General features: G+C 45.7%; 2 protein-coding genes across 20 annotated transcripts in view; one reads left to right on the top strand and one right to left on the bottom strand.

Annotated features, from left to right (window-relative positions):
• The first annotated feature begins 6,104 nt into the window (after positions 1-6,104).
• Positions 6,105-12,240, top strand: rad23aa (RAD23 homolog A, nucleotide excision repair protein a). The gene is made up of 9 exons (XM_034593870.1): positions 6,105-6,350; positions 7,207-7,368; positions 7,798-7,994; positions 8,479-8,522; positions 9,241-9,368; positions 9,502-9,589; positions 9,861-9,991; positions 10,239-10,400; positions 10,504-12,240. The coding sequence occupies exons 1-9, from the start codon at positions 6,285-6,287 to the stop codon at positions 10,615-10,617; spliced, it is 1,092 nt and encodes a 363-aa protein (XP_034449761.1). The 5' UTR covers positions 6,105-6,284; the 3' UTR covers positions 10,618-12,240.
• Positions 12,241-18,702: 6,462 nt separating this feature from the next.
• nfixb (nuclear factor I/Xb) overlaps positions 18,703-22,339 on the bottom strand; it is a 115,883-nt gene continuing 112,246 nt past the window's right edge. For all 19 annotated transcript variants that reach the window (XM_034593851.1, XM_034593853.1, XM_034593862.1 and 16 more), the window contains one exon: positions 18,703-19,839. In XM_034593851.1, coding sequence (XP_034449742.1) covers positions 19,825-19,839 — 15 coding nt within the window. In that variant the 3' untranslated portion in view covers positions 18,703-19,824. The remainder of the gene's footprint in view (positions 19,840-22,339) is intronic.

Below are 22,339 nucleotides of genomic sequence, written 5' to 3'. Positions count from 1 at the left end.
TTTAATAAACTGTTGGAACAATTGCATCTTGCTCCTAATATGTTCTGCATGTAGACTTTAACCTGCAAAGTCTGAAGTGGTGCAAAAACTGTCATATTTCCCTTTCAAATGTAGCTGAGTAGATGCATTATGCATTAGGCAGAAAATCTTCATACAACAGAACTGCAGTCAATCACACAAAGCAGAATATTATTTTACAGAGATGCCAAACTTATGAGGAAAATCCATCTTTCCAGTTTTATGCATTTGACCCTGGTAACAATGTTGCTGCAGAGCCAGGATAATCCTGATAACTTTCCACCAGCATTCCTCTTCTGCCCTTTTACCAAATATGATCATCTGTGTGCTGCAGAGGAATCACTGCGTCTTGTGGAACATTAAAATATTGCACAGTTTGAGTGTGGTTGTGCTAAAACTCGGCTACAACAGACGACTGTCTTGGCTTTTTGGTTTCATGGTTTCCTTGAAGCAGATCAGAGGCTTCTAGTCTTTCTTTCTCCGGTGTGACATCTCTCCGCTGAAGATGTCCAATCAAACAACCTGGAGTAAATGTTTTATGCCGAGCTCACGTTCAGGAAGTCTGTGGCATTTGTTTGGCATCTTTAAAATCCTGATGAAATAGTCTGATTCCCTTTTTCGGTTTCATTGTTTGCTTTGCAAGAAGCAGAAATTCCGATGTCATGGATGATCCAAATAAATAGTTTCCTTGCTTCCCTTCGACAAATCAAAAACCTGAATAGTTTCAAATGAGACTAAATCATTTCCTCAAACTGGCGGTAGTTTTCTTTCTGTTACCAAAAGAGAAGTAAATTGAACATTTATTTCTGTGGACACTACGTTGCAGTTGTGAGAAGTGACGACAGCAGAAACTGGTGTGAAGCATTGACACAGACTGTTTGTTGTAATACAGGAACACACACCCACTGCAGCAGGGCAGCTTATGACTTGTGTTTTCACTGGTTTACACTGGAGCTCTACAGGAATGGAGAGATAGATGTTGAAGATGAGGCCGGCTTTACAACATGGCTACTGTGGCACGACAGAGCTGTCAGCGGAATCCTGCTGCGTTGTGTCCATGGCTGTATATGGAGAAGGTATCGAGGATCTGGTTCATTAAGACGTATGCACTGAGCCGTGTACCACCTGACCTCTGCTTCTGAGCTCTGGATCTGGCCTTACAAGGAAAGGTCCAACTCTGACCGCTGAATGAAACTCCTCAGTCATCTCCCGTCTCCCTGTGCCCTCCTGTCCGTCTCCCTGTCTCCCGTCTCTTGGCTTCATCTCCTGTTGCCCGGTTGATGTGTGAATTCCAACATATGGTTCTTAAACATCTTTTCCATCTCTCCCTTCGTCCTTCTCTCTCACCCTCTCTCTCTCTCTCCTCTCCCTTGCCTCCCAGTGTGGGGAGATACGGGTCACTCGGGGGGCAAACTTCATTTCCGTAAATGAGGACAGAAAAAGAAACCCTGACACACTAGTTGGTTAACGGCACACTGCCCCTCTCTCACCCCGACACGCAGGGCGAGCTGAGACCTGTTTGTGGAGCTAATTAGCATTGGCTCTGTCCGTGTGCGAGTGTGTGTGCGTGAGTGTGTCAAGTCGCTGGGATAGGGACGTGCTCCGTGGCCCAGTTCCGGATGAATACGAGGGAGTACAGTACGGCTGATGAAGAGCAGGGGTGAGAGAGGACAAATATAGATAGAAGTGAGAAAACGAGAGGGAGGGGGAGCAGACACAGAGATGCTGGGGCTGTTAGCGACTGAAGCACCCGAGTCCCCCGTGAATTTCCTGTGTGCGTTATCCGTCAAACGTGTGAGTGTGTGTTTGTGCCCCGGTCTGTGTGTTTCTTTCCTCTGCGGTGTCATTACCGTTTGTGCCGCTCCCAGGGGAGTCCGTGTTTACCCAGCACGCTCTCTGAGCTGTCACTGCGGGAGTCGAGCATCCGCCGTCGCCGCGGCAACCGCCCGACGCAGCGAGCCTGCCTGGATGTCACCTTCAAACCGAACGCAGCCCGTGCAGCCCGTTAGGCACAGAGTTGGTCGGATGCCCGGAAGCTGAAGCTTGACTCTTCAAACCAAACCGAGGGAACGACGCCGACCACAGGTTCGAATCAGTCGAGTCTTATTCACACAAACTGCCACTGGCCACTGAGAATGCTGCAGTATGTACTGATAATACAGAGCTGGTGTAGATGTAGCTGAGATATAATATGACAGAAGTGTTTAGTAAATGGAGATGTACGCATTCTTACAAGTTCCAGGTGTAGCAGTTGTGCACATTCCTCATTTTAACACAGGACACAGACGGATCTTCTGATATTCTATCTCTAACATCAGGACACGTGGACGAAAATTATGACTTTAACCTCGAAATCTCAGATTTTCCCCGCTTCAAGTGGCCGCAATACTGCTTCGTAGTTACTCACACTAAACTACACAAATACTAATTCTGAAATATGTGTATTTTTCCATGTATGTATGTAAACAAGTCTTTCAGGTGGACATGTACTCAGTGTTTTCATCTATCTGACTATAGGTGGAGCGGAGAGCAACAACTTTACACAACTCAAACAATCACTCACTTAAGGTCACAAGCAAACTGATGCTTCTCATCTTCTCCTGCAAATTCTGCATTCTTGAACATTAATAACGTGTGTGTGTGTGTGTGTGTGTGTGTGTGTGTGTGTGTGTGTGTGTGTGTGTGTGTGTGTGTGCGTGTGCCTTATAGGTCTCTTAAGTCTCATATTAACGAGAACCCCTGTGGGCTGCAACCATCACCCACTCATTGCACTGGTGACAGCACCACCATGCACACACACAAACACACAAACACACACGTAGCAGTGTGACATATCATAGCTATGCAGATGATACAGGGCTGTGGGGGTGTTCCTGAAGAAAAATAGAAGAATCTCTCTCTGAGGATAAAGACAGAACAGAGGAGGAAGAGGAGGAGGAGGAGGATGAGGAGGAGTGACCCACTCGGTGGTTCCTCTGCCAGCTACACTCCAGTTAAAAATAATTTTAAACACTTTTTGGGGTTTGCATTTGTATATTTGTATATTTGTATTCGTCCACGAAGCCATTTATTACATCTGTGGTGTTGTGTATTCAGTGATATACACGGGACAGAGTTCAAACACAAATCTGCATGGCATCATTTTATGGTGTTGTTGTATAAAAGTGCTTCACAACTAGAGTGTGTGTGTGTGAAAGAGAGAGAGCAGAAGGAGAGTGTGTCAAAGTAAAAATCACGCTTCATTTGGTGATTACCTCATTAAGGAGGTTACGTTGTCACTGCTCTTTGTGTGTCTGCAGGATCGAAACAAAAACTACTGAAACGTGGAGGAAGAACATGGGCCGAGGAAAAAGATTTCACAGTTTCCCTGGAGAATATTGTGTAGCTCCCAATGTCTTTTCACATGTAGTCCTTACGTTGTCCTGCATAAAACAACCTGATGGACAAACTGTGACGTCCAGTGTTGATTTAGTTGAGGTTTGACTGCAGCATCGCAGCACTGCCGTTGAAAACCACGGCGACAGTCACGACATGGCAAGAGGAGATGGTCTTTTTGTCTGGGTAAGAGAGAAGCCTGAGGAAAACCACACACACACCGAGACAACACACACACAGACACATTTTAAGTAGGTCTGTGTTTAGAGCCATATGCCCACGAATGCAGCCCGTCTCAATAAAACATGGTTGGTTGTTAAAGTTTAATAGTTCTGTCCTTGAGAATTAACCCAGATGAACACACATTTAGGGCACCGTCCCCTCATGCACACACACACACACACAAACCCACAATGTCTCTTGCTCATCATTCTTAGCCTCTCTCCTTTCTGATGATCATCCATCAGCATTCTGTCCGCTCGTCTTTCCTTCACGTTCCTCTGGTCTCTTTGCCCTCGTCCTTCCTCTCCTCCCACAGTTGTCTCCACATTCACCAGATTTAACCTCAGTTCTCCAAACGAGATGATCCTCTTTGGAAAACACAGTTTCAGGTGGAATGGATTTTGAGGAAATTAAGGCTGGAACAATAAATGAATAAAAGGAGGTGAGGGAGAGAGGAGAGGATGAGGAGTAATAAGAAGGTGAGAAACGACAGGGAGGCCCCGGCAAACTTGGCACTGAGCGATGGATCGCGGGTAATTTGATCAAATATTTATGTCGCAATGCTTGCTGGGAGGTTTGACTGGTGGTCACTGCCGGTGCAATGTGTGTGCACGCTGTTGTGCATGAGCGCGTGTGGAGACGCAATTTGGTGATGACAACAAAACTAAATCACACACGTGCTGTGCATGAAATCAGATTATCTGTGCTGCTCCTGCAGACGTGATCATGTATGTTCAGCATGTGAGTGGCCGGAGCTATTCTCGTCTTCCCCGTCTCTCAACAGGAAGAGTTGCATAAGTTTGAGTGAACTCATTCACCCATCCATCCATCCATGATATAATAGCATCATATGGGGAAGGGCCGGAGCCAACAACCCTCCGAAAAAAGGGTCCAGCTAAACAAATAAAGCACCAACTTCCCTAAAAAGAAAACACAACATGTTGGTTTTCAGTATTTAGAAAAATGTTTAATGTTCTTCCTGCTCCCCCGCCCTCTCAGCTCGGCTCTGTGCTGCAGTGCTGCCGATCGGTGAGTTGTCAAACTCTGCTCCCTGCTGACCACATCACAAACATGCAACAGGAACGTGTGAGAGAGGAAGTTCAGACTTTCTTGGTAACTCAAAAAAACGGATTAGAGTTTAAGAGAAAGCAGGTAAAATGTCGAAAGTAACAGGATCCAAACATATTCAGTAAATGTGGGAATATTTGGTGAGGAAACCAGCACTCAGTTTATTTTAAATGTAATAATTTAGCTGACCTGGACAAAATGAGACAATGAAAGTCCTTGTTCCGGAAATACAGAGTCACAAATCAATGATCAATACAAACATGAGCAAACACCAGAGGACGATTAATGTCACCGTAATAAAATAATGTGTAAATTAACAATCCCCCTCCTCCCAGTCTCTGTGCAATGTAAACACTTTGTTTATACATGAAATAGTATCTGGGCTCATGTTGCTGTGTGGTCAATCAATTAAACACTAATTAAATTAGGAATATGTATTGTATGAAGTACCAAACACATCTCACACATCTGGGTGCACATGTGTGACAGTGGTGACATTAAATCACAGCTGTCAGGTTCCCTGTGTGTGGAAACAACCTGGACGAGTCCTGTTTATTAAGAGTTTTTACTATTTGAACTGAGCAGTTGATGCTTTTTCCTCCAGATGTTCATTATCAGTCAAAGTCACTGGACGTCTTCTTCATGAGCTCCTGGAAGTCAGCTGGCACAACATCTCCTCCTTGTGGCCAGACAGCAGACCTCATCTGAACAAGTTTAATCATGTATTATAAAGTTCTCTATACCACCCAATGGACTCCTTTAGAAGTACTTCAAAAAAATAAAAAATAAAGTAATTGCCATAGTGTAAAGATTAATGTCCCAAATCTAAAAGAAAATAATCTTGTAATTTAGACAGTAACAAACTGACGTCTGTCGCATCCAATGCATTGTTTAAATTAATAAAATACATGTTTCATGTTTCTATGAACTCAATCAATGCTCTTTGTGAAGCATTAAGGTTGAATCAGTACTTGTACTCGAGTCATTTTGAACACATGTACCTGTACTTTTATACTTTCGAGTACAGAAGTTGAATCAGAGCTTGTACTTTTTTACTTTCGAGTACAGAGGTTGAATCAGAGCTTGTACTTTTATACTTTCGAGTACAGAGGTTGAATCAGAGCTTGTACTTTTATACTTTCGAGTACAGAGGTTGAATCTGAGCTTGTACTTTTATACTTTTGAGTACAGAGGTTGAATCTGTGCTTGTACTTTTATACTTTCGAGTACAGAGGTTCAATCAGAGCTTGTACTTTTATACTTTTGAGTACAGAGCTTGAATAAGTGCTTGTACTTTTCCTCGAGTCCCTTTTGACCACGTGTGCCTGTACTTCTACTACTCGGTGTGTGTACTTGTACCTCAAGCGGGACCCACTCACCGTAGTCTCGTCGCCCGGAACGAGATCTCGCCGCTTCCAGCTTTTTTTTTCTCGCCTCAACAGCAACTTGTCACCAAAGATGGCGATTTGCTGAGTGCTCATGGATGTACACATTTCTCGGCTAGTTGCGATCTCACCACAAACAACGAGCTCCCAGACGAACTAGCCGCCCGGCGAGTGCCCGTGTCTCCCCCCCCGCAGGACGCCCGCCCCGCCGCCGCCATGCAGATCACCCTGAAGACCCTGCAGCAGCAGACGATCCAGATCGAGATAGACCCCGAGCAAACGGTGAGCGGCTAACGTGCTAACGTGCAGCTAACGTGCAGCTAACGTGCAGCTAACAATGCTATATGCGGAGTGTGGTGTTTTTTTAAAAAACTTATCGCGGTGACTGCGCAGATTCGCTCGGTGTCGATAGTCGGAGAACCACGCGTGCGCGGGTGGAGTCGAGGTGTCACCGTGTAGCTCCACGCGCACAGAAACGAGAGAAACGCACGGAAATGTGACGGCACACACCGCGAAGTCCCTCACTCACCTAGCATACGTTAGCATGCCAGCTAGCCGATTAGCCCGCTAACAAAGTCATCGCGACAGGCGCGTTCCTCGTCTGTTCCGGTTCGTGTCGTGGTGTTTTTTTTCCTGCTTCGGCTCCGCGGTCACATCCGACGAGTGGACGGATGTGGCCGCCGCCACTTTTTTTTTGTACGCGGAATCGAACCTGCCCACCTGGCTAATGCTAACGCGCACAACAATTACGGTTAGCATTGTGTGTGGGAGAGAAGCTAGCTAAGTTTGTTAGCATGCTCACACACTTGTCCTGCAGCTAGCAGAGGCGAGCGGTGAATAGACAGTGAAGTTTGTTGGTCCGTGTGTGTTGCTGACGCGTTGTTTTCATCGCACGTTGTGGATATTGTGCATTTTTGTTGTGTACTCCACATGTGAAAGTACACGATGTGTGTACTACTGTGTCATGCTGTGTGACACTGTACAGCACAGTCATGACACTGCCAAGGAGGACAGGTTTCATGTACTTCCACAATAATGCAGAATATTAGTTCAAACAGGTGAAGATGATAAGAGACTTGATTATTAATATGAAACATGAGGTTTGTTTAACAGTGTGATTCCTCCTCCTCTTCATCAGGTGAAGGCGTTGAAAGAGAAGATAGAAGCAGAAAGAGGTAAAGACAACTTCCCCGTGTCCGGCCAGAAGCTGATCTACGCCGGGAAGATCCTGCAGGACGACACGCCCATCAAGGACTACAAGATCGATGAGAAGAACTTTGTGGTGGTGATGGTGTCCAAGGTGAGACCTGATCAAACGTACAGATGACTGAATACTGGGTTTAATCCCTCCACACACTGCAGATTAAGAAAACACGCGCTTATAGAAATGACACGTGCAAATTAATAAAACATCTTAGAACAGAAACAAGCTGCAAGTTGCGAAAACAACGACGGAAATGATTTACAGGGGAAGTTGTAGAAGCCTGATGCTTGTCAGTGTTGAAGGAACTTCACAAAACGTTGAACTACAACTACCCTGGAAACGTCTCTGTTGTTTGCAGCACGTCTCTGTATTTGCATGTGTTGTGACCTTTTTTGCAGCGCATGTGTCGTCCAATTGTCGAAGCGGTTTTCTCAATTCACACGTGTTTTTCCTATTTGCACGTGTTAATTACTCGTCGCTGTTAAGTTGTTAGTCTAACGGCACCTTCCTCTGAACCGACTAAAGGCCAAGCCTGCAGCTGCCGCCTCGCCCCCGGCCTCAGAAGCTCCCAAGCCCCCCGTACAGGACTCTGGCTCCACGTCAACAGCTGTGCCGGCCACAACCCCGGCCCCGGCCCCGACCCCAGCAGCTGCCCCCGTCCCCCCCGAGGAGGCCAAAGAGGAGCCGAGTGCCGCGGATACAGAACCACAACAACCAGCCAGGTAGACGCGGCGGATTACGTAGTGTGAAAGGCTCGGAGCTGCAGTAAAAGATTTGAGGAGTTGACTGATGAGAAGAAGAAAACAAGATAAAAGAGATTTTAATCATAATTAAAAGTAGATAAAACTAAATATGTCTGCTATTACTTGTTCTATTTTGTAGAACAGATGTGTTCTATCTGTAATGTTCATCATTGTCTTTGATGGAGCAGTGATTCATTATATTTTGTGGTTGTGCAGATGTATTTTAACAGAGCGTGAAACAACAGAGGTTTAAAGTATTTGTTGAACAGAAGAACATGAGTCATTCGAGGGTTTGGATTAAATCCAGTTATACTAATTTTCTTTTGTATTTAAGATCATCATTTTACATTTCAACCACCAGTGATCTGGAGTAGATGTTGGTTTCTACTTCAGTTGTTCAACATTTCTTTTTCACGGAAGCTCTGTGTAGTTTGTCTAATTCTTCACCGTCCATGCTTTGCAGCTCCAGCGGTGGGAGCCAGGGCCTGGATGCCTCCTCAGCACTGGGTAGGTAATGGATGGGCCTCTGCCAGACTTACCTCATACACAGGCACTCTAATGGCCTCAGTGCAGTTGTTCTGCCAATTTCCTCAGTGTTGTTAAATGTAAATTGTACGATTTGAGACAATTGACAGTGTTATTGTCGTGTTAATGTCACAGCAGCACATTTCTTGTGTAAATCCGAGGTTAAACTTGCTCTGCCAGAAATTGTTACTGCTGTGCGTCAGGGACTTTACAGGCTGCAGTGAAATACATACTTTTGTCACAGCCTAAATATAGGAACAGTAAGTCATCTCTTATTGTGGTACAACAGAGTGGGAGGGGGGGGGGGGGCTCCCATTTGTTCCACTTATAGATACTGTACATACACAATGTACCAGAAGGTGACCTGCTACTTTTAAGTCCATATTTTATGTTGTACATTGGAAGATTGAGTTGAGTTGTTTATACGTATAGAAAGATTTATCCCACAGTTATTTAAATCCTGAAAACAGACTGGATAACGTAGATAAGGAGTCGAGCACTGCTGAAGAGTCGGGTTCCTGTTGCATTATTAAAGAAATACTGTCTGTGTTTAGAATCTGATTCTCATCCTGTTCAGCCTGAAAGGTTTCTCTCTAAGTGATTTGCTGTTTGCTCCTCGGTTACTTTAAGATGCTTCTTAAAGGAGGAACAGTTGTTGATACATTCCTGACGCTGTGTGTGTCTGTGTGTGTGTTTTCAGTGACTGGGGCCGAGTACGAGGCGATGCTGACGGAGATCATGTCTATGGGCTATGAAAGGGAGCGAGTGGTGGCTGCACTACGGGCCAGTTTCAACAACCCCCACAGAGCTGTAGAATACCTCCTCACTGTACGTCTCACACACACACACATGAAATCATTCCGACAGATGAACGCAAGTCTGGCTACTTATCACACTTGTTGGATGTTAGTGTTGTGTTTGTAAATGTGTGTGATTTATAGTTGTGTGGTTGTCTGTCCAGGGTATCCCCAGCAGCCCAGTCCAGGAGAGTAATCCACCAGTGCCGGCCCCTGCACCTGGACCCACGGAAGCCCCGTCTCTAGCGGAGGGTGAGGAGTGCAGCGCAGTTTAATCAAAAGATATCCGCAGCTAAGCTTTGTGTGTCTGTCTGCTGTGTAAAAATAAACACTGGTACTGGTGGGGTGTTAATAACAGTCACAAGTCACAAGCGTCACCTCCTCCTCCCACTATACAGAAATTAAGCTTATATATCACACGGATGCCACCGTCTCTCCAGCTGTGGACCCAGAGTTTTATTAAAACAGTGGATCAAGCTTTGCGCCACCCTGCTCACAGTTGTTTTATTGTGTTTGTCTCCAGGAGAAAATCCACTTGCATTCCTGCGGACCCAGCCCCAGTTTCAGCACATGAGACAGGCCATCCAGCAGAACCCTGCTCTGCTGCCTGCTCTCCTGCAGCAACTAGGAAGAGAGAACCCTCAACTTCTACAGGTAACACACCCAAACACCCTGAGGGATCCGACCACAAGTGAAGGTGTCTCCTGTGAAACCCCCTGATCGGATCCCACTTCCCTTTCACATTAATGTCATCTGTGCCCACGAGAACAGAAACAGTTTTTTACTGAGCCTGAGTTTACAGTTGACAGTTCTTTCAGTAACAGTTGATTTAATGGAACTGAGTAATTATTCTGTTTCAGGTGTTAAGACTCTAACTTCCTCTCGTCTGTTTCTTCTGCAGCAAATCAGTCAATATCAGGAGCTATTCATCCAGATGTTGAACGAGCCAGTGGGGGAGGGAGGAGACGCACCAGAGGTTGGAGAGATGGGGGCGGCGGGGGAGGAGGGCGCGCCTGTCAACTATATCCAGGTTACACCTCAGGAGAAGGAAGCCATCGAAAGGGTGAGTGACAGACGATTACATATTTTAAAATGTTGTACATTATTACGTTTCCGATGAAGAAGTTCAGGTTGTTGAACCCGTCTCCTCGTTGTTTCCTCTCCAGTTAAAAGCGTTGGGTTTCCCTGAGCCTCTGGTGATCCAGGCCTACTTCGCCTGCGAGAAGAACGAGAACCTGGCGGCCAACTTTCTCCTCAACCAGGGAATGGAGGATGACTGAACACAGATCACTGCCTTCCTGCTCCTCCCTCCGAACCTCCTTCCCCTCTTCGGCTCATTATAAAGACTGCACCCCCCCACCCCCAATTTTACTGTACAGCTACCAACCTCAGCTCGGCCCACCAGGAGAGGAGGAGAGGGGGGGAGAGCCAGCAGGGGTGTGGGGGTGGGAGGGGCGGCGGCAGCGGGGATGGGAAGGGGAAACGGGGTGGGTTAGGTTATTGGGGGGGGGGGTTACATGCTTAAAGTACACAAAGCGGAGGCCGTGTGCAGGAAGGTCAGACGTGGATTATCAGAGGTCGGGGGGCGAAAATGTGTGGAGGAATTATAAAATCCACGTGAATTCCAATGGAATGTGTGGGGTTTGTCTAGGGGAGATCTATAATTTGATTTTAGACGCGCTTTGTGAACATTAGGGGAGGGGGGGGGGGGTCTGAAGGGTTTGCAACGAGAGTGCGTGCTTGTGTCTGCGTGTGTGAGTACGTCTGTGTTCCTGTGCAGATGGATGTGATACAGTTACGCCGAAAAAAAAAGTAATCGACATTTCTTTTTTTTTGTTTTTTGCATTCTCTAAGTTTTGTTAATGCTGTAGCCGGATTGTATGGAAGCACATTCTACCTACTGCACTTCTACGACAACATTATCAGTGTGTGTAACCTGCTTGTGTGTGCGTGTGTGTGTGTGTGTGTGTGTGTACCTCTGTAAGCCTCATGTACGTAACGTCCGAGGATGCACTGGAGCGCGCTGCCCTCGCCGTGATGTCGCTGTGGGTCTGTTCGGGGCGAGAAAAGGAAACTAAACTGACAAACGGCGTATCTGGTTCCTCCGCTCACTTTGTCGTCCCCCCCGCGTCTGTTCTCAGCCAATCAGAAGCCCTGCAAATGCTGTGCCTGCCTATTTCGGTTACTCAAATGTGTGGAACTATTTTGTCTATGCTGATCGCTTCTGGTGCTAATTAACACTACCCCCCCCCCCCCCCCCCCACACTTTCTGCTATTCTGATTTAATAACACAGTAGAAGGACGTTTAGGTTTAATTCCTGTCAGTTGTAACTACTCGTAGATGCAACTAAAAATGATTAGAAATTTAACGGTGGCGGGAATGTTCCGAGTTTCCTGATTTAAACAGAAAATATTTTTTCCCCAGTTTTACCAAAACGTTTGACTCCCGACAGCTCGCTCTCTTTAACTGTTAGTTTTGGTTTGGACACGTTTCTTTGCATCAATCGACTACAAAACCACATTTATCTTCTTGGATGCATTCTTTGCATCTGTGGGTCGTGCTGACGAGGAGTAAATCATCTGCATGTGCATTGATCGGTGTCACGATTGATTCTCTCTTTTCTGGTTAAGTATTAACACGTCCTAAGAGATTTCCTCCCCTCGTACTTTGTGCCACCGGGTCTGGAGAAGTATTTGCTTTGTAACGCATCTTTCAGACATGAAGAAAAATCAACTTAAGGGAAACAACGGAACCAAATCGATCTGTATTTTTTCTGTCAGATAAAACTGTACCTTCATCTTTCTAACCTGAGGCAAGTTGTATTTTAAACCTTTTGATTTGAGTCTAAGTTCTGATAAAGCTTAGATTGAATTCTGAATAAAAGAAAATGACAGTAAATTAACTTCTCTGTGACTGTCCAAATTTTCACTTTCAACTTAAAATGATCTTTTGTTATAAGCGGTGGAGCCAGAGATGGATAATTAGCTGCATGGATGGATTCGTGAGAACAGAGCCGGCAGCCCCTCTACCAGAAATACCTAAAATTAAAATGTGGAATCAAACAAATGAGCACAGATGTTGGAAAAAGTCCAAAATGGTGCAAAGAAATACAAACAACCCTAAATAGAGACAGAAATTAAAGAAGAGCTGATTACTGGATTCACATTTTTACTCCTGGTCCGAATGTTCCACCCCCTAAACGCAAAACCTCTGAACCAGCCTCCCGTGTTGTGTATCTAACGCACGGGACGACTTCTCACACGTGGGTGAAGGCTCCTTTATGCACATTGAGGTTCATCTACGCACAACACGAGACGACTGTTCTGTCTAATTGTCACAATGTGTCCTCGACAAATCTCTGTATGATGAAGCGTGTGTCGGTCACTGCTGCCTGGATGTGTGAGAGTGGGGGGGGGGGGGGGGGGGGGGGGGGGGCAGTGTGGTTACCTGAACTGTGGGTCCGTGAGGAGATGGAAACAAAGTGCAGTGTGATTGTGTTTGAGTGACGGCAGCTCTACTGTCCGACAGCATCAACATGATCTTAGACTGTGCTACATTAAATATCAGCAGTCTTTCAGGCCTCTGACTCTTTGTGCCTCTTCATCACACTTCATCACTCTTCATCACTCTTCATCACACTTTATCACACGTCATCGCTCTTCATCACACTTTCAAACACTCGCCTGCTCAGTCAGAACCTCAGAGGTGTGACAGCTCATTTCCACTGCTCATCACACGTGTGTTTACTCTTCAATTCTTAGTCGTGAGTAATTAATTGAGCCTGGAAAAAGTAATTGATTCATTAAATCCAGTTACAGATCATGTTAAATCTAAATATTAAATCTAAATTAGTCAAACAGTGGAACCACCCAAGCTTTTATTTTGGTGCTTCCCCTGCCCAGTGTGAATTTGTATATTAGACAAGTATTTAGTGAGTGACATTTAGATTTAACACGTAACATTAAGGTTTAACTTTAATATTTAGATTTAATATGGACATTTAGTTACAAAACATGTGATCATCGGATCACAAATGAATCTTCAGAGCTTTCTGAGATGGATGTTAAAGGTTGTGTGTGGGATCTAGTGGCATCTAGTGGTGAAGCTGCAAATTGCAACTAATTCAATACCACAGGACCCCTTTAAATCCTACACACTGGACCTTTGATACAGGTTCGAACCTTTATTCATTTATATCCATATATATTTATTCATATTTAATCATTTGTGTATTTACAAAGTACTTTAACACTTTAGAGTATTTGTGTAAAATTCTACTCCACATTTCAGTGGAAAATATATATTTTTTTCTTTTTCGAAAGACAAAACTTGTGTAAACATATCAAATATAGTGTAAATATAATTCTCTTTTTCAAACCACTGGGAATGTTGTGACCTGAGAATTATAAAAAATATTGTCTACATACAGGGATGAATCCTGATTTCATGCTTTTCCTTCAGCGGGACTTCTTACCTGTAATCAAAGTATTTTATCCAGTTGACGTCACAGCAATAATCACATAGACAGGATACAGTCAAGAACATCCTTTTATTCAATCAAGTAAAGGTGTTGCTCTTTTCAAACTGTGTTTTTAATCATTATTATGGAAAAGAAACTGTAATTAACACATGCATTTCACCAGGGGCTCTGGGAGGTGTGTCTGAGGATGGGACGCTGCTCTGAGGGAGGAGGAGGAGGAGGAGGAGGGCGGGTGCTCGTTTTGGGAGACGAAGGGGTGAGGCCGACCGGGGGCCTCGGTCTACTCGTGGGTAAACTGGGCCCCACGCGTCCTACGAAACGTGTTAAAAACAAACAACGGAAATGAAAGAGAAATAAAGGGCGGACGGTTCTGCCCCCGGGTCGGACTGGGCTCGGCCTCCTCTAGGCCTCCTCTAACCACTAACTCTGATATGGCTTCTCAACTGTGGCGCGTCCACTGGTCAGGGCTGGATTGATAATACTGCTGCTGGCTTCATTTGCTTGATGGAGAGAGTTGCATATTACATATACTTTTTTTTTTTTTCTCAGGACATTTAAAATTTAAAGGTGCTTCCTCTACAGGTCACCAGAGTGGAACCACGTCCCTTTGGTCAATGGTGCTGGGTCATCTCTACTGGTTGTGCTAAGTCTGAGCCGCTCAGTCTCCGAGCTGTGGAACCAGTCCGCTGATATAAGGTGCTTCGAGTTATTTTTTCATTTTCATTTTTTTTAAATTTTAAATAGCTGGTCTCACTCAACCACTAGAAAAGTGCATAACTGACGAGTGTCTCCGCAGCGTCTTCCTGCCGCCGAATAAACGCAGTAACAAGGACAAACCAAAAAAAAAAAAAAGCAAAATCCAAATTCAATTATAAAAAAAAATAAATAGACAGAAACACAGGATTACAAACAAGCAGTCCTACGGGTCACCTCCCTCGCCAACGTCCAAAACCACACAGTTCCCATGAGCACTTTCACCCCTCGTACATTTTCTCGTTCCCAGGGATGGGGGGGGACGTATGGGCCCCCCCCACCCCCCCGACCCAGCGGCCCTGTCCTCAGCACAGCCCAGAGCCCCGTGGTGTAATTTGTTCACTTACATTAGCTGTTGAATGGAGAAGCTGAAGAAGATGGGTATGGTAATACAATGTGAAGCGTACAGACAAGAATAACATGTGAGCTAACTGCATTCTGCTCAGACAAAAAAAATCTTTGCGTATTTCTTGTTTTTTTTTTTTTTTTTGGGTCTTTTTTCTTGTTTTTGTTTTTTTTTTTAAACCCCGCCGTTCGGAGAAAGGGAGGGAGGAGGGTGGGGGGGGGATGGAGGAGAAGTTTACGCAGCTACAGACTACTCCAGTGTCCAAGAGAGACAGAAGACAAGATACAGAGGAAGAGAAGAAGCAAGACAGAAAATATCTTTTTGTTTTTTTTTTTGTCTTTTTTTTTTTCAGCTTTTCTTAATTATTCAACGATAAAAAGAGAAACTAAATCACACCAATTTCCTTTAGTACTATGTATACTGCTTTAAAAAGCTCGAAGAAGAAGAGGAAGAGAGATACAGGAGCATGAAGGAGGGGACTTTTCTTTTTCTTTTTGAAATGGGCACTCAGGATTACAAGATGGAGTCTGTGAACAAAAGGCACTTTTTAGGGACAACCTTTAAGATGCTCTGAGTCTAAAACACTACATCACCAAACAAATATTTATAATCATTTACAGCGGGGGGGTGGGTGGGGGTGGGGGGGAGTCGGAGGGGGGGGGGCGTGTGTGTGTGAGGGGGGGGTGGGGGTTCACATTCTGAGTTTTTCCTTTAAGAGCCAATGGCAGCGTCCCTCTGAGGTCGCTGGTTTCCCGCTCGATGAACCAACCAGACGTCGACACCAAATTTGAAATAAAATAAAAACCTCCCCGGATCTCGTCTTCATCACTTGTGTCGGACACAAGATGAAGACGTCCGGAGGAAGATGGATTTTTTTTTTTTTTTTTGTATCTCTTCCCTAGAACTTCCTGTGCTGTGGTGTAAAGGTTGGGGGGGGGGAAAATGCCTTTTGTCACAACAACCTTTTCACACATTGAACCCCTCCCCCCTCGGTAAATACAAAAAAAAAAAAAAAAAAAAAAAAATAGAGAAATAGAATAATGCATGTTTTTCCTAAAAATTTGCTTTTTATGATAACACTTAATTTGTTTATTATTATTTATGTATAATAGAGATTGAATGTACTTTATTCTTTACGAAAGCACCAGTTTTCATAGTGATATATATTTTACGAGTTGCAAAATTGTTCCTTCAGCCCTCCCACATTTTTGAAAAAAGCAAATCATGAGAAATTTTTTAAAAAGTGATATAAGGAAAAAAATAATAATAATAAAACAGAAATTAAAAAACAGTTTTTCCCAAAACTTACTTACAAAGACTGGGATTTTTTTTTCTCGCCATATTTAGAGTCCCAGAGCGCGAGGACTTTAGAAACAAACAAAAAAAAAAAAAAGACGTAGAGGGTTTCCCCTCTTTTCTCGTGACACCCTCGAACAATCGCTAACAAACGAACAAACACAATTCCTCTACCAAGGCATTGCACATGGCTCAATCAACATACATCATTTAGTTTCAAGAACAATACTTCCCATCAAAACAAGAGAAAAACAACAAAACCTAATCTGATCCTCTTTTTTTTTTTTAAATCCTCAACTACATTATCATCCATGTTTCTATTCTCGTGTTTTCGGTGGATTTTCCTTTAACGTCACTGAACGTGCGTGTGGGTAAAGAGACTTTAGCTCAAATCAGCAGTTTTTGAGATGCATCCTATGACTGTGCGATGTACGCCATGCTTCAAAAAATAACTAGACTGCCACAGAGCTTATCTTGCAAATAAAAAAAAGTATATATCTATAAATATATATGTGTATTATATATAAAGATGCTTGCGATTATCTAGTGAGCTGTCACCTCTCCTGACATAGATTTTTCACCCTTCACTATAGCTTATATGTGAGAAAAAGAACCTGAATTCATGTTTGACAAATTGCATAATGGGAATACAGAGGCACTTCCATAGATTAGAAAAGAAATCACCTTAGCCATTGTTTGCGTCTCACTCAGCGGAGCTAGTTCTCTCTACGGAGCTGATGAGATGGTCGCCGGCCGCTGGGCCGACTACGTCGTGTTTCCCTGCAGTGAAGAACATGGCCAGGCAGTCCAGTTATTTTGTGAGGTCGGATGGATGATTTGAATTCAAAATACGGGAAATAACTTAAATCGGTCTGAATGTGTGCGGGCTCGTGGCGGAACGTGATTCAAAAGCATAAAGGCCTCCTCAGATTGTCTATATTTAAGACTTCCCTTTCGATTCAGTCGGGCGCCGGGGACGTGTTTTAGTAGTGAGTGGTCTTCACGAGTGTGTTTGGGAAAGTGGCGATCTGTGCTCTCGCACGCCAGCGACACGTGCACTGACCTGGAATACTACGTGGTGGTCGACCTGTCGTAAATCTCACGGAAAAAAAAACTAACTCACAATGTTGGCTGGCATGATTGTTTTAGTGCAGTTTTGATCTTTAAGGGCTCATCGACTCGTGGGGGGGGGGGGGGGGGGGGGGGGGGGTTAGGGGGGGGAGTGCTGGTGTGTTGTGTTGGGGGGGGGGGGAGGGGTTACCATAGCAACCCAAATCCTTTAAACCTGACCCTGTGCACCTGAAGAAAACAAAAAGGGGGGGGGGGGGGGGGGGGGGGGGGACACGTGTGATCCTCCTACAGGGAAACCCCTCTGGGAAAGAAACAGCCAGATATGTCACATATTTCATTTTGCTCCGCAGTGTGGCTCGCGCTGCTCTTGGAGCGGCGGCCCGTCTGGGAGTGTAAACAACAGGGTAAACTTTAGGGAGACAGAAAGAAGAGCTACTCTCTCTTTTTACTCTGGGTCCCGTCTTCAGCAACCTTCCCTCCTCGGGTTACACCACCACCACCACCACCACCACCACCACCGGTCAGCAGCCGGACCTGGACTCAAGCAGAAGGAGCATTGACCTGTACGGTGCAGCGGGTTAGTCCCCAGACAACAGAGCGTCCTGTGATTGTCGAAACCCTGCAGTGCAGCAAGTGGCAAGTGGGTTCATCTGGCACCGAGAACAAAGCAAAACCACGTTCAGAGTTTGGCACTTTGGAAAATACGCTAGTTCCGATTCTTTTGCTGAAGAAGAGCGACGCCTCTGTTGTGTCTGGACGCAAATACGAAGCTACGGCCTGACCCTGACCCGACAAACACAACAGGGATGCAGCGTCGCCGGGGAACACGCACGCAGACACACACACGTAACATGAGCGTTGTGTTTGTGTTGTTACCTCGTGATCATCGCAGCGAAAGACTAAACAATTAACTTTAACTGAGTCAAATCTGTGTCAAAACCGAATTTTGATAAACTTTTAAAAAATCCTAAATGCAACAACTTTCTGATTTGAAAGCAAGAACCTTTTCTTTGGGGGGCGGCTCCACCGACTTCTTTCTAACTTCTAAGTATTTCCCAAAATGTCAAACAGCTTCCCTTCCCGTTTCTTTGCGTTCCACTACTGTCTCCAGTCGAGCTGACCACCCTGTCTGCGCCGCGTCACCTCTCTCTGTGTTTCTCTGTAAGGTGCTGTCATTCAAATATAAAACAGTTTATAAAATAGTACAAATCCAAAAAGGAATAAATTCAAAAAAGAGAACACACAAGAGAACAAAATTCATTCATCTGCATTACAAGAGGGCAAAGGGGGGGGGGGGTGGGGGGTGGGGGGGGGGAATCATAGCTGCTGTCTAAAGTCCGTCGGTAATGATGCACACACACACACACACACACACACCGGTTCTCAGCACTGTGTGTGTGTGTGTTGCTTTTATTTTTGGGATATCTAATCAAATAGGTAGAGAGAGTTCACCGGGATTTACTATATGTTGCATATAGAAAGAAAATATGATAACACAACACCACCACCTCTAAATACTACGATCTAAAAGGTGAGACTGGGCAACTGTGTCTGTGTGTGTGTGTGTGTGTGTGTGTGTGTGTTTTCCATTGTACATGCATGCTGTGGTCATGGCACAGATTGTTGTGTGTGTGTGTGTGTGTGTGTGTTGTGCGGGGACATGTGAGAATGAGCGGAGGCCAGTGATTTGTCGAACTGATCGATGGGGTCGAGGACACGTGAAGGCGTCTTGTACCTTTTCCTCTTTAAAACTCTTGACAGGCAAGTCTGGTTTACCTCCCATGCCTTGTAGGTAAATAGTGCACATCGTTAAGATTAGTGTTAATTGATTCGGCTTCTTGTAGTGCAACCCTTAAATCAAGAAATGTTTTGGCATGGTCTCTCTCTAGTTAGTAGTAAACAGGGGCTTTATAGAGTCAATGGTCGTTCAGAGAGAGAGAGAGAGAGAGAGAGAGAGAGAGAGAGAAAGAGAGTTAATTGGATTTTCTTTTGGGTGACGACAGGAGCTCGGACCTAATCGTCTTTTTCTTTGACCGGGCTGTAGATTCACGGTGGGCGGAGCTTTGAGGGTTAAAATGCTGCATCTGGAAAGTCTTGATTTAGTTGGACAGTGGATTTTTCTTCGTTACACGAAACGTCCTCACGAAGACGCAGAAGAAGACGTTTTCTTCCTCCTGCGTTGTGCTGGTTCGGTGGTTGTTTGCTTTTTCGTTTTCAGGAGAGACGCCTGCTTGTTGTCGTTGTTGTGCCCCTCACTACTTCCTGCGTCCTGGCATCCCCTTGTCCATCCATTCATCTTTCCATCTTTCCGTCGTTGCTCAGAACAGGTCCTCCCTCTGACTGGGTGAATGAGTCCAGAGTTCCTCTGCTGCATGTTCCTGTGTGGTTTGATTTAGAATCAGGTGAGACGTACTGTCAGGGCCGGTCGGGCGGGCGGTGGGTGGGTTGGAGGACAATTATCATCCTGCGGGTTGTTTCTCTGTTTGCTTTTTCCGATTGTAAAGAAAGAATACTAGTTGCTGGTTTGTGCACAGATCTTGTCAGAGGAACCAAGACTGAAAAAGAAAACAGAAAATGTCCATTAGTGTCAAAACCAGTGAATATGGTAGAGGAGAAGACAAAACATCTTTTAACTGAACCACTGGAGACAAAGGGACAGACAGAGCAAAGCTTGGACGGACATGAAACTGTTGAATTAGTTAATAAGATGCGTCACTTCGTCAGGATCGTTGGAAACAAGGAGAGAAATCTGTGAACCTGGAAGCTGCCGTTAGATGGAGGATAGGTACACGGTCGTCATTCTACAAGACTAACCCTAACCCCAACACTGATCAGCAGTAAAAAGTATATACATATCATCGTAAATGAAATAAATATGAACAAAAATCAACCTCGGTTTCTTTATCAACCTTAGGGTCTTTGATTAAAAAGTAAAGAGGACGTAAAAGCTGCGTTGTTCATATGAGAATCTGGAGAAAGTCAAATGAAACTCCTCTTGTTCTGTGAGGTTTCTTGTTATTTCCTTGAATATGACCTTTTGTCCTTCAGACGTTTCTTGAACCCAGTGAGGGTCAGAACAGTCGTCTGGGCCGTCGCCGTCCATTCTGCCTGTTTTTGGACTGAACTAGCGAACGTCCTGGATTTGGACGGGCAGCGAGCGGCTGCTAATGGCCGAGCGGCAGCAGGCAGATAGCCGTCTGGCGCCCGCCGTCACTTGTGCCGCCCTCACGTCGGGTTCCTCCCGCTCAGCGTGAGCAGGGAGCACGGGCGGGTCACCGGCGCTGCTGCCGGCCGCCGCGCTCGGCCTGCAGGCTCTGGCACCGCCGGCCCATGTGCCAACATTCTAGGAGTCGAGCCTTGGAAACTACTCGGCGCCTCCGGGGACGCAGCCTTTTGTTTTGTTTGACTCGATCAGGTCACATGAATCCCCCCCCCCCCCTCCTGCCTCCTGCCCTCCTCAGCTCCCCTGCTCCCCCGGGCACTGTCCCAGCAGGCCGAGGGGCATTGTAACTTCTCCCTTCTTGGTTACTCTCCCTCTGTGTACACACACGCACACACACACACACACACACACACAGACACACACAATCCATCTATCTCCCGTGAACACCCCCTCTAAACCCTTGGCAGCAGACAGTGACGGCCTCTTTTCTTTCCTTCCCTCGACCCCCCCGCCTCTCGAGCAAACCCCTTCTCAAATTCAAGATCAACTGGCTATGACATCATGTCTGGTTGCCGGGGGTGACGAGACGGCTGAGACGTGACTTCTATAAGGTCCGAAACTCTGACGCTCCCCCTGTCTCCCCCCCTGTCTCCCCCCTGTCTCCCCCATGTCCCCCCCCCCCACCACCCGTCTCTGTACCCTCTGTATCTCGTTTCCCTTTCTGCTCTGCTTGCATTGCCCCACATTGACCACTTGAGGGCACATGGAGCCCACCGTTGTCAAGGCGAGAAGTTCTCGGCCCGTCCCGCCATCGCCTGCTTCTCACTTCTGACATGTTCTTTGTTTAGTGATCCATCTTTTCTTTTAGTGGATCATTAATCTCTAGTGTCTTATTCTGACGGGCACATGCGAACAATTAGTGCCGTGTGTTTGGAAAAGTAAAACCGCACTTCAGACATTAAGTCCAACCGAGAACTGAACATCAATAAGAAAAGCGCACGAAGACACGCTACACGGCCAAAAGTACGTAGATACCTCCGTACATATGCTTGTATTTACGTCTGGAGCGGGGCTGATTTCTGAGGCCTGGGTGGGGCCACTCAGTTCCAGTGAGGGCAAATCATAATGCTGCAGCGTGTAATGATATTTTAGACGATGTAGTGTTTCCTGTTTCAACATGACAACTCTCCTGTGGGGAAAGAACCAGGTCCATTAAGAAATGATTCTCCCAATTTGGTGTGAAAGCATTTGAGAGGCCTTCACCGTCGTCTTAAATTACCCAGAATCCTCAGGGCCCAGCGACGTGTTTAACATTCACCTATGGATGTTCTGTCCACGTACTTTTCGAGCAAGCTGTGTATAAAGTATCGGGGTAAACAAAAAAAACGTTGGTAGGTTGCAGGGAATAAAGAGTATAATGAGCATCAGGAGCGAGGGGAAATGGAAAGGGAGGAGAAGCGAGAGAACGGAGGGCAGAGAAACAAGGGAGGGGATCAGCCGAGCAGCTTCAGATGGTTTCCATGTGTCGAGGAGCTGAGCGGAGCTGAGCTGGCTCCAGGCGGGTGTGGTTGGACACTAATGAGAAAAGTACTGGTGGTAATGGAGGAGGCATACGAACGAGGCGCAGAGCGGTGAAAGGGAAGGAACGGAGAAGGTGAAGGAAGGAGAAAGTAAAAGGCGGAGAGGAGGGCAAAAAGAGTTAGAAAGTGGGAAAGGAAAGGCAGCAAGGAGAGGGAGCGAGGAAAGGCGGCGAGGGAGAAGCCTTGTGGCCTGAAGGGTCGGCTCCATATGTGCCAGATAAACAGTTGAGCACAAATGGTAAACCACACACATACAGTAAAATACAGATGTAGAAATGCACTGTGGGATAGAACGAGAGGAGCGGGGGAGGG

The sequence above is a fragment of the Hippoglossus hippoglossus genome, chromosome 8, assembly GCF_009819705.1.
Source record: "Hippoglossus hippoglossus isolate fHipHip1 chromosome 8, fHipHip1.pri, whole genome shotgun sequence".
Lineage (NCBI taxonomy): Eukaryota > Metazoa > Chordata > Actinopteri > Pleuronectiformes > Pleuronectidae > Hippoglossus > Hippoglossus hippoglossus.
Note: the sequence above shows the minus strand (reverse complement) of the source record. Positions and strands in the feature narration are given on the sequence as shown.